Here is a 12,625-nt window from a genome sequence, read left to right as displayed (position 1 = left end):
TCGTAACTAGTATTTAAACAGGTAGACGATGGATGAGGAAGGCTGAGGACAGAGTTTATCGGCGCTCCTCTGAAAGCCTACCACATCCTGTAAGGTTCAATTAAATTTCTATAACACTCTATTTCATAAACAATTATTAAGAACCTACCCACATATGATTATAGTAATTAACCCTACGTAATCCATTAAACGTTCAACCTCATTAATAAATCAATGGGAACATAATCAGTCAGTCAGGGAAGGTACCACTTCAACGGCTAAGCCATGGGGCCCGCTAGCCCCTTCTAATGTAACAGCCAAGACATACAATGGCAATTTAATTGCATGCTTCCTTATAATGCTCGTAGCATGCTTTCTTACTATTTAAAAGCAAGGACCATTAGCCTAAATTTTACTAGTTTTGAAACTCTTCTTCTTCATGTATCGGCAACTAAATCACCATTGTATGTTTTACTGTGTTTTCCAATTGTTGTGTGTTTATATTATGTTTCTGTGTACAATAAAGTGTTTAAATAAATAAATGAAGATTCAAGAACTGGACTAGTTTAGTCAGTTAGTCAGTCAGACTATTTTCCCTCTGCGGTGAATGGATAAGCCATCCTTATTGGCATTTGTCAGTGGCTCACTTCCTAGGGTGCGCCGGACGTATGTACACTATGTACAGTATGGTATATACATAATATACAGTTAATACGTAACTTGTGATGATTTCTGCATGCTTCCGAATAATTAAAGCATACGATACAACATGACTAATAAGATCATACAATATTATGTGAGCTACTAGCCACAGTATTTGTCGGTCCACGTTTGAAAAAAAGCAAGCTCGTTTCAACCCACAGTGTATCCCTAGCTTAAGTTGAAACCGGGCCCATAGCCTTTTCTATTACAAGTAGGGGTCAAAAACAATTTACTGTTATCTCAGATTACTCAGCCCCGATTTGATTGTGATAAATTATGTACATTTATGCATGGATATGTAGATGTACCTACACTAATGGGGGGGCGTACGATGAGTGAGGAATGTCTTGTACTCATGTAGTACAATGCACGCAGGGGTGACGTGTGAATGAGTATGTAGTTAGTATTATTAGTCGGCAGTCTGTACCAAAGTATTGTTTGCGTTAAGGAAATTTGATATAAATTTTGATACTAGTTTTAACTATTTACATCATAGATAAAAGTATGGGTATATTATTATATTATAGGTATTTTCTCAATTCTCATTGACTTTAAACTAGGGATACGATTTAAAATATTTAGGTAAACTTACCTAGGTCACAGAATCCTAGGTGCATAATAATATCTACTTAAAACATCCTGACTTCGCGGATCTAACTACAAATAATAATACACTTTCTTTTGATAATAAATTAATCGCAACGCCCCTACCAATCCGTACCCAGTTAACCCTTCAATGCAATGCAATTAGCATATTAATCTGCTGCTACTTTGATATCTTTCCTTTGCTGTTTCCCCGTCAATTGCACGCCGCGACACGGTTAAGTCGGCTTAGGTCGCTCTGTGAGGCAATGCTAACTACCTACTAAGCTTTGGATATTGGCTGCGTTTAAAATACCATGATTTGGATTAGAGTACATTCACCATAGGTATCTTTCATTGTTGTTGGTAAATATGTATATACTTACATAGTTATAGCAGGTACTTTTACATAAAAAGTAATAAACCACCCTCGCAGAATTGATGCATTTTTTACGAATAAATGTACATAAAATATATTGTGACGCTGCGTTAAAGAAGTAAGACTTTTTTTTTATAATGTCGCTGACAAATTGGACGAGCCCAATGCCCTTCATTGAACACTGAAAGCCAAAATCGAAAGATTTCCTCATCATAAAACGCAATGATTTCTTCAAATCATGTAGGGTTGTGTAGGAAACATCAAAAACTACTGACTGTTGTAGATGTAGATATTAAAATCAACCACCGCAATCGTCATTTCAATATTAAGCTTTAAAAGTTTGTTATAAAGATTAAAATTGACAAACTAAATTCCCCCAAAATTTTCGATTAGTGACAGCTGATTTGGCGCTATAATCGGCCTTTGAAGAAAAAAAGAACTTTTTTTCCTTTGAGTAATTCGGCAATGATTCCAACCCATGGACTTTGTTGGATATTTTATTGGTATTGGTGTAAGATCGTTGGATTCAGATAAGATCATTATCGGGCATATATATACGTTCGGAAATTCAATATTTATTCGACGTTGTATAACTTGCAATTGCAACAAATGTTTGTTTATTTGTAAAGTGTTTTTATTCGTTTTGTGATCGTTTTATTCGCTGGCCAGTTTATCTAAGTGTTTAAGTTTGATATTTAAATAGAAAAACATATAGGTACTGATATTGATTGTTACATTAACATTATCGTGCGATACTGATCACTAAGTATGGCTTCAAACTTAAGTATAGGTATAAGTTTTGTAAATATTAATAACATCTTTCTTTTTTTGATAAGTACTTATGAATTTATAGACAATACCTACTTATCTACAACAACACGACTCCAAAATACTAGATTAGTTTAGATCGATATTAAAATTTATTAACACTCATTGTTGTGTAAATGTAACTACATCACCTAGGTATAACACGAGGAAGTTATTATTCCGTGAACGGAACGCAACACAGTGGCAACTCTTCAAATTCATAACCTCTAATCTACAGGGGGTGAATACAATAAGGGGCGTTGAAATGAACAAGGGAAAGGAAAGTAAGTCATTAATAGAAAATGCCCCCATATCGCCCCAACATCGCAACTCGATACAGAAGCCCGGAAATGTTCACTTTGTTACTGTTTCCAGATAGTAGGAGTTGATGATGTAATTTGTTGAAGGAATTATTTGTTAATTATGTAGAAGAGGTTTCGGATTCGGGTTACAATATGGCATTGGAGGTAGTTACTGATATGATCGCTTGAACTTTTAATAATAATGAGTCATATTTTAGACTCATTTGAACGGTTTGTACGGCAGATTTTGACGATGAAAATGCAATTCTGAATTTCGAAGCTCGGCAAATATTTTTCATGTTCATGTTTTATCAAAATTAGTTCAGCCGTTCAAGTCATGCATATTAACGTCATATTATATTATATTAAAGTCGTGTTATAAAGTAAGTCATATCATAACATAATTTGATGGCTTTTTCACTTTTTAGGTAGGTAAACTAAAATAATTATTTCTTCCTATTTTATAAAAAAACACAGTAGGTACGATTATGAAATTATACAATAGGGCACAGTTCACAATAGAAAGTAGGGGTGAGCCTTACTTAACAATCAATTTAGTTACTGAATTAATTGTAAAATAATATTATTATCATCGTAATCGAGATTGTACAGGGTGATAAAATAACAATGAATACTGTTGCAAGGCGTTAATTTAATAACTGATTGTTATCTAAAGCTATCAATTTTATACGAGTAATTTAACTATGAATATTTGATAGAATATACGAGTTGTTTTAAAGGATTTTCGTAGAATTTATTTGATGCAGTTTTGTGATGGATATCATTTTACATAAGATATGTATAATTTATATGCATATGTATCGCTGTATGCAGTTGTAATTTAGTTTTAAGTATCTTTAAATGTACCTACTTATTGTAGAGATTTCGATAAAATAGAGATTTAGGTATTATAGAAACTAATGATGATTTTAACTCCTAAATAGTCAACTGATAAACACATCATATGTACATAAAATGCACGATAAATAGGCCATTATGTAAGTAAATAGCACAATCCACACAGTAATGGGCATATGTTGGCTTCTGAACGGGTTTAAATTTAAACTATGTTTTGAACGGGCCCTCAGGGAATGACACACTACCATTCTACTAAAAATACAATACAATGGTTACTTACACTTTATCGTAGCACCAAAAAATTGTTGAAATACAAAGAGTATAATTAAAAAGGAAAATAGTGCAAAAAGACGGCATTATTGCCTTAGGGATGTCTACCAGACAACCTTTGGACGGAAGAGTGGGTTTAAAAATAGTTAGGAGGTGGCTGTGGAAATAAATCAAGTACCTTTTTAGGATTATAGTAATACCTGTAATACATGGAACCAAAGAACAATATAAGAAAATGGAAACTCTAAACTGAACCTTTGAGGCTATCCGAAAAGTATTATGTATAGATAATACTTAACAACTTGATGCCATTAACAGGTTCCCGCATAGAAAAAAAGTAGTAAAACTGTAAGTAGGTGTTCTAGTTACCACCGGCACACTAACTTCATACCATTTAATAGTAGAAACTCCCCATAGATTAAACTGCGTTTGGCACAGTGTTGCGAATTCGGAACTTAATGTACCACGTTAATTATACTGAAAGTCTCTCGCGGTTTCCAATGTGGGCCCAGAGAATATTATAGAGCCACTATAGAGCCTATAGTGTAGAGGAAAGCCCTTAAGAGTTCTATAGCAGCGGAGAAAATTTTGTGCGAGATTTTGACATCAATCAATAAATCTGCGGATGTGCGTATTAAATTCATAAAGAGTTGACATACGTGGTAAACATCTACTTTATAAATGAGACTAGTTTGTATGTAAAACTTTATGTTGGATGGGCTATTGATAACTACTATAAGAATTTCCACGGGAAAGGGACGGTTTAGGTACTTAATATTATTATTATGTGCATTTCTTCTCTGATGCAAAAAGACACTTCATTTTTTTTTTTACAAAAATGGTTCAAAATATACCTGCATAATATCTCGTTTCCCTTACCTATATGGTGAACACTACCCAAGTGCAAAAATAAATGTAACTCTTAAAACACTAGAATTAAGAGTGCTCCTGATAAAACGCAACATAAGCACAAGGTTGACTGTACCGACTTCATATGTAAAATTCAGCTTAAAATATTATTTGATACAGATAACTCAACTTATACAACGAGCTATAATTATTGGTAATAAAATTTGATTGCTTTTCGCGATTTTTATCGTATTTTTTTATAATTCAGGCCGAGTTACTTTTTAAGGCGAATGTGACGAAATGTGATGACTATCAGTGCAGGGCAACGGACGAGGTATATTATATTATACGAGGTATGGTATATTATATACATAGGTATTGAGGACGAGACGGTAGAGCGGTATACGCTGATTAAAGCCTTCAAAGTCTCAGGTTCGTTTGCCTACCGGTGTAATAACTTTTACTTCGCGGGCGTCGCGTTTTAAAAATAACTTTTTCAATATAGGTATGATACTACCACCACGATACTACAAAAAAAAATCTTACAAAGTCACATTGTTGTTCTGTTGTGAATAAGATCGTTGGCTTCTCCAATGCACTGTGCACTAGTCCCATAATAACCTCCATCACCCAGCTAGTCATAGAAATCTAATACAATCGCAAGCTTGCAAAGTTACAGTGTCGAGCAATAAATTAGGGACACCGGAATTTAACAAATTATCGATGAGCTGTCCACAAGTTGTAAACTTTTGTAGCCGGCGGCAAACAAGTCGATAACTCTTCGACGACGCGGTAAACTTATCGATACTTTATCGCTTACAACGCTGTCGATACTTTATCGATTATAGGGACACGCTGAGCTGTGTAATCATCATCCTTCTGTTGAAGAGAAGCTTGATTTTTTTTTAATATTCTTATTTATATTTATTACCTCAGAGGTGGACTAATAAGTTCACTTTTTGGGAGAGAAAACTTCTGTGTAAAAAATCTTAACATTAACATTGTCTAGCTGCTGTAGTCAATTGAATAAGGACTAAAACGAGATTTATATATTTATTAGGCCAGATCTAGTTACTTTTCACTTGTGCAAAAACAGGAAGATACTTAAAAGTTCTTATAATAAATCTTTCGCTGTAAACGCACTTAAGTACTAGTTTAAATCTTCAACAAAAATATACCTAGGTAGGTAATAGTAAAACAAAAAATTCATTCTTTTAAAAAAACGCAGAAGGGGATCGTATATTTGACATAAATTTCTGTACACAGAGGGTGGTCCACCCCCGAGCGATTTGTAAAATTGATTCCTTCATGACATTTCCATTAATAAATTGCTTTTTACGCTAAATCTGCCCCTGCCCTTATACATTCGAAGTAATTTAATTTGGTGATTTTGTGTAATTTTTATTTCTAGCGTAAATAAAGGAAGACCTAGGAAAATATGAATACGGAATATTGTGTTTTTTTTTGCTTTTTACTGTCATTTTGACAGGACATTTATCTTTTTGGTTGCATTTAGCTCTAAGCCTTGAGGTGCCATAGCATGAGTGTAAGGCGTTTATGCGTAATGGATTCTGTAGCCCTTAAGGAATGGATCAGTACGCTAAATAGAGTAGTTCCCTTTGATGTATTAATCGAAGGTGATTACGCTGCGACACAGCATTATAATCAACTGGTAATGAAGCAGGTAATATGCAAATATACACATACATATCCTTACATGTACCTACATTGTACATATATGGGTATATTTGCATGTAGTTACAGCAAAGTGTTGCAAAAGTGTCACAGTAATCGTAAGTGGGTGACTCAGGTGCTCAATCTGAACAACATTTGCTCTGCAACTACAAGAACGAATGCATAACTCTACTTAGGTCGACCTTAAATCTACAGCTGACTTGCTTTGACAGTATACGGACAGAAAGTGACAGCTATAGGTATATAAAAGATCAATCTACCTTTTACGTTTGTTCAACTCGGCACAATAGATCTAGAATCTAAGGTAAAAACCACCTCAATTTTCCGCCTCAAATATCAAAATCTGAGATATCTAAAACAGCAGACTTATGGCTCCAGGCCAAATATACATACTTTACTGCGTAAGTTAGGGGCGCGTTAATAATTTATGTATGTTGCAGTAAAGTTATGTCTCTCCTTGGTCTGCTAGTCAGGATTGTTCTATTTGAAAACTGCCCGGTTTTAGCAAGAGGGAAAATGGTTTTGTTGAAAGCGTCGGGCTTTTGTGGGTTGTGTTTGGTTTTATATTAATATTTTAACATATCGTATAATAAGAATAATATCTAATTAATACACGCATTAATCGGAGCCAGACATCGATACAGCCTCACATTACCATTAAGTATCTTTAAGAGCATCAGAAGAGTTAAAAGAGTACTATACTCTTATAATAGTTATGTGTCTATCTGAAGACTCCAAAACGGATGGGTGATGTATTTTTTTCTGATAAAGAAATTCAATTTTCTTGGCCAAGTATTTTAAAATCGGTTTACCCGTTAAAGTGGCAAATATCATCTCCTGTTTGCTGTGCTATATCAATCTGTCTATTTAAGATTCTTATAAGTTTTATTAAAATATTACAGAATTACCTACTAACAAATAAACTTAATAAAACTGTCATCAATATTATGCAAGAATTCAGTTTGAAACGGAAAAACGAATTCCTGAAAATGTCAGCACCTAATAAATGTGTAAAACTTTCGTTGCTACTGAAGAATGGGCCAGATTTAATCTTCATGTAATATTTAAAACTGTGTCAGACATTACATTATAGCTTTTCTTCAAGCCAGGGTTCTATACAGGGTGTTTGGTGCATCGGTTGCCAAATTGAAATAATGGATTGTGGGGACCTAATCCTTAGGCCCTGTTCCACAATGTCTGGTTAGTGGCTACTTGTGAGATAAAATACATGCTGTCACTGTCAAAAATATAATAACAGAGAGTGACAGCTTGTATTTTATCTCACAAGTAGCCACTAACCAGACATTGTGGAACAGGGCCTAAATCTATTATCGAGGACCTACAAAGAGTTCTTGGGCCAATAAAATAATTTATAGGTAGTCATTTTCAAACAGTTTAAAAATTTGTTCAGCTGTTTGTCCGTGAAAGTAGCAAATACATCACACCACAGAAAGATGTAACGTTATTAATGTGATGGCGGTTAAGTTGGTACCACTGCAGAAGCAAATTTTCTGCCAAATCACTCTTCTCGATCTCCCGCAGACTAGCCCATTCTATTTTTAAATTCGAGCTCGTGACTAGTTCGGAAACGCCGAACATTACCGATCGTTGACGGACAAATATGTCCGCCGTTCAGTCCGGAAATTTACATTTTTATGATACGACTCCCGGACGCTTCTCCTGTGCTCCTCTATTCTATGGTCCAGATTTAAGCGCGCCTTACGTATTCAAGCAATGAAAAGACCAGTCGAGATGGCAATAGAAAAGCTATTGAAACTGGGCCGTAAGTGTGAGTAAACATGTGATGAAAGGAAAAGAAATACGGGACCGGATGCTGGCAACAGTGGAAGAATAATAAAATAACTATATTTCTCTTGTTTATTCTTCACTACTGCAGGTACAGTAAAAGAGGAAGAAAACTAGAATCATGTTATTAAATTAATGTCACGGTCAAAATTTCAAGTTTACGCGAGAACATATTATTTTTGTTCGCTTAGGGTCTGTTTCACAATGTCTGACGTAGTGAAACAGACCCTAGAGTGACGCTAAAACACATACGGATATTCCGGATAAAGCTAGGGATTCATAATAATGTCCACACCACAATAGCTCCTCGCAAATGCCAGCGACAGTCATTCACTAAATGGCTTCAGAAAGACACTATAAGACGAAGAAGAACAAGCAGACAGTTAGGGCAGCTTGCACCAAGTATTTCATCATAATTAAATATATTGCTGTCTTGTTCTGATAGTATACTGTCAAAGCTAGACATCAATAGAGTTATTTTGATTAAATATTTGGTGCAAGCAGCCCGTACATAAGTAAAGTTTAGACGACACGCGAAGAGCCCAGACTCGTGATCGTGTAGGTAGCTCGGCGCTCGGCCCATCGCTTACTCTTTATTTATGTGTCGGTGGGCCTCGCATCTCCTTGTATCAATATTTCTCCACAGAAACACGGTGTTACCTCGCAGTTTGGCTCTTTTATGTGAAGATTCGATCAAGAATTACATCTGTAGGTAGTGGGTAGTAGGTTGTTACCTGAAACAAATAAATTTGATGTTAATAGAGGTAAAGTGTATGTGAGAGATTGTCTGGTAGAGATTACCTACTATAAGCAATGAGGCTGACTTTTGTGCGTGTAATACGTGTACACTAGGGTTTCGTTCCCGCTTTCCCGGGAATTCCGAATTTGTCCTTCCCGAAACCGGGAAAAAAATAGCATTTCCGGGAATTCCCGGGTTTTAATTTTTTAAACGATTTTATGCCATATTTTCGTCTTTATCTATCTGTTTCTCCTACCTTAAAACAAAAAAAATATCGGCAGGTTTGTCGTCTACGATCAGAAACTCGGTTTTGTTGTAAATTATTGGAAAATCATACGTGTTATTGTTTTCGCGCAGCTTCATTGCAAAGATAAATGACTCATTTACATCACCTTGTTTCACCTCTTCCTGATTCAATACTTTCATCTTTTATCGTACCTAAAACCAAACAATTGATCGGCTTTTACATATGTGACCAAAGAGTATGTAAAAGCTAACACTAGTGTGACACCTGTCATATTTTTTTTTATGACTGTCCTCGTTTTATGTCCGCGTATTTTTTATAAAATTACTAACTCATAGAAAAAACCAAAATAAGAAGTAGGTTGAGCGATAAATCTTTGAATTAATTATTTTTTCTAAAACATTAAGTACCTCATGTGTAATTAATTTTCTATTTTTATTTTATATGTCATAATAATATTATTTTCAAACTGTTAATTATAATACCTTTGTTATTGTTTAATCTACAATTAAGAAAAAAAAATGATTTGGCATGTCCATAAAATCATAATATGTAATTTTGGTTGTTAATTTATCTGACTGTTGCTTTTTGCTACCTATACGAGTGATAAAAGTATATTTGATTTAATGTAAGAGTTTTAATAGACTATTTTATAGACTTTTAATACCCGAAAATAGCAAAACTAAGCATTGAAAATAAATTCCCGTTTCCCGGGAATTCCCGGGAAATCTTCAAAATAATTCCCGTTTCCCGGGAACAGAAAAAGGTCGGGAAAAACGAAACCCTAGTGTACACCTTCCTCATTTACTCCATAAGTCTTTCATTCACCCAAAGGTTGCCTGGGAGAGATCGCTTTTCGACATAAGGCCGCCTATTGTGTTTACTCTTTCTTTATAATGTAATTTATCTAGTGTATTTTTTCAATAAAGTTATATTGTATTTGTAAATTGGTTAATTTTAATATTTTACAGCACGTCCGTCCGTTTCGCAGCTATGGGTCACACAACTCACACAAATAAAAATTATGTCACTTTTTAGGTCGGACGGTCAAAAATATCGCAACATCATTGTACATATCTAAGTATAACGTGGTATAACCTAAAAAAACAACAAATAAAACACTCGAGACAAACTCGATTTACCCAAAAATTAAAATCGCGTTAACACGCTCCCGCTTCGGACGAATTTCCATCTTTTTTAAATGGAATTACCCCGGGGTTGGACCCTTATTGTGTATGCATAAAAGTCGAGTGGGGCAACGCCTGGCTGCCTCTGGGTCGAACTCGGAGGTCCGGGACGGATCCACCCGGATTTCAGGGATCGCATGATGATGCGTAAAAGTCGTGTTGATTTTGGTTTTATTTAGATTTTATGTAGGGCTTTGCAGATACGTTATGAATGATTTTTCGCCCTCTAACTCACTGCTACTAGTCTGAAATGGAATCCTGGGACATGTAGCTTGGATGAGGATGAAAATTTTGTGGTCCTCTTTGGGAGGGACTCCTATGTACATGTACACTGTACTGCGATTGTAATAATTTAATTTTCTATTTCATCATCACAGTACAGCATTAACTGCACCTCTGGAAGGGATCGTGGCGCTATATCCATATGACACAAACCTTAAAATAAATCCCGGGAACAGTTAGAAAACAAAACAGAGCTTACAGTTAAAAGTTTTATCCGGGACACAGAGGCTACTGCCAAAAACACCCGTCAGCATCCCCTTGCTATTAAATATTCGCTATGATTAATAGATAAGTTGGAAAACTTTCCCTTAGAAAGGAACCCTTCATACGTATAAGTTTTTCATTCATTTTTTTCTTGAAAACGCAGAGTAACCGTTCTTCGGTGGATGAAGGGAGACAAGTCTAATTTAAAGTTGGTGGGTTCATTCGATTAGGGATGTGAATATTGCGAATGCCAGGGTTAGAGCGGGCGTATTGCAGGAAAACTTTGTGCTTTCAGAATCGGATTATGCGTGCAATAAGGAGTGGGTATTTATCTTAGATTACTATTTCATCGTGTTAATAAGTATACAAATTAAAACATGATTTAAATATAATTACTTAAACTTTATATAAAAACATAGGTACTTATTTTCAAGACGAGTCCATATTATTCTATGGCTTGTTCTTCTTTTTTCTAAGGTTATTTGGTTTTTTTTGTGCTTTTTGACTATTAAGGCCGGTTAGGCCGTGATGGTGGCTGCTGTGGCCGTGGTGGTGGCTGTGGCCGTGGCGGTGGTTGTGACCCGTTCTGTGGCGGTTGCGGTTCAGGCTGTTGCGGCTTTGGTGTCGGAGCCGGCTCTGGTTGAGGTGTGGGTGTCGGAGCCGGCTCTGGTTGAGGTGTTGGTGTCGGAGCCGGCTCTGGTTGAGGGGTTGGTGTCGGAGCCGGCTCTGGTTGAGGTGTTGGTGTCGGAGCCGGCTCTGGTTGAGGTGTTGGTGTCGGAGCCGGCTCTGGTTGAGGTGTTGGTGGCGGTGCCGGCTCTGGTTGAGGTGTGGGTGTCGGAGCCGGCTCTGGTTGAGGTGTTGGTGTCGGAGCCGGCTCTGGTTGAGGGGTTGGTGTCGGAGCCGGCTCTGGTTGAGGTGTGGGTGTCGGAGCCGGCTCTGGTTGAGGTGTTGGTGTCGGAGCCGGCTCTGGTTGAGGTGTTGGTGGCGGTGCCGGCTCTGGTTGAGGTGTGGGTGTCGGAGCCGGCTCTGGTTGAGGAGTGGGTGTCGGAGCCGGCTCTGGTTGAGGTGTTGGTGTCGGAGCCGGCTCTGGTTGAGGTAGTTGCGGTTGCTGTGGCACTGGCTGTGGCATTGGGTCTTTTGGCTTAGGATTTGGTTTGGGCTTTGGGTCTGGCGTTGGGCCTGACTGTTGACCTGCAGTAATCGTATATGTGCATCCGCATCCTAGAGGGATGGATAGTTTATTGGCACACTGGCAGGTTGGGATGCTCGTACTGGGCTGGATTGGGGTTGTACTGGCCGGGGTCGAGGGTGTACTGGCCGGGTAGTATGGGTAGAAGAAAGGTGGCGGGTAGCATGGGTACCCGCAGTTGCCATAGCATGAGGCCGCGCTGCCACACTCTGTCATAAGCTGAAATTTTAATGTTTTTTTTTGCTGTTAATTCACAAATTAAAGATATCACGGTTAGATCACTAAGGGTGGCTTGCATAACAAAGTTAATCAAAATTAAATAGTTTTTCTCTTGCTCTGACACTATAATGTCAGAGCAAGAGGTCATAGATTTAATTTTGATTAACTTTGTTATGCAAGCCACCCTAAGTCTTTGTGTATATTTCCATCTCTCTCTCTAATGATGTATGAATATCATATTGAATATTCAGTAACCTAACTTTTTTCACTTACTACAATAACATCAAAATTGATTAATAAAATTAATAGTATTTACCAGTATCAGGCAGAAG

The 12,625-nt window shown here is 36.8% G+C and overlaps 2 protein-coding genes across 2 annotated transcripts in view; one reads left to right on the top strand and one right to left on the bottom strand.

The window, feature by feature from the left end:
* The window catches only part of LOC105382892, a 531,219-nt gene that overhangs the window by 467,804 nt on the left and 50,790 nt on the right, over positions 1-12,625 (bottom strand). The window lies entirely within an intron of this gene.
* LOC125490780 lies at positions 11,414-12,031 on the top strand. Its single transcript, XM_048631093.1, has one exon. It carries the CDS (start codon positions 11,414-11,416, stop codon positions 12,029-12,031), a length of 618 nt encoding a protein of 205 aa, XP_048487050.1.

Source organism: Plutella xylostella, chromosome 27, assembly GCF_932276165.1.
Source record: "Plutella xylostella chromosome 27, ilPluXylo3.1, whole genome shotgun sequence".
Lineage (NCBI taxonomy): Eukaryota > Metazoa > Arthropoda > Insecta > Lepidoptera > Plutellidae > Plutella > Plutella xylostella.
This window is presented reverse-complemented; position numbering and strand designations above follow the sequence as displayed.

Bases quoted from the DNA above. Each gene is read 5' to 3' on its own strand.
- LOC125490780 (XM_048631093.1), top strand. From the start codon at position 11,414: ATGGTGGCTGCTGTGGCCGTGGTGGTGGCTGTGGCCGTGGCGGTGGTT.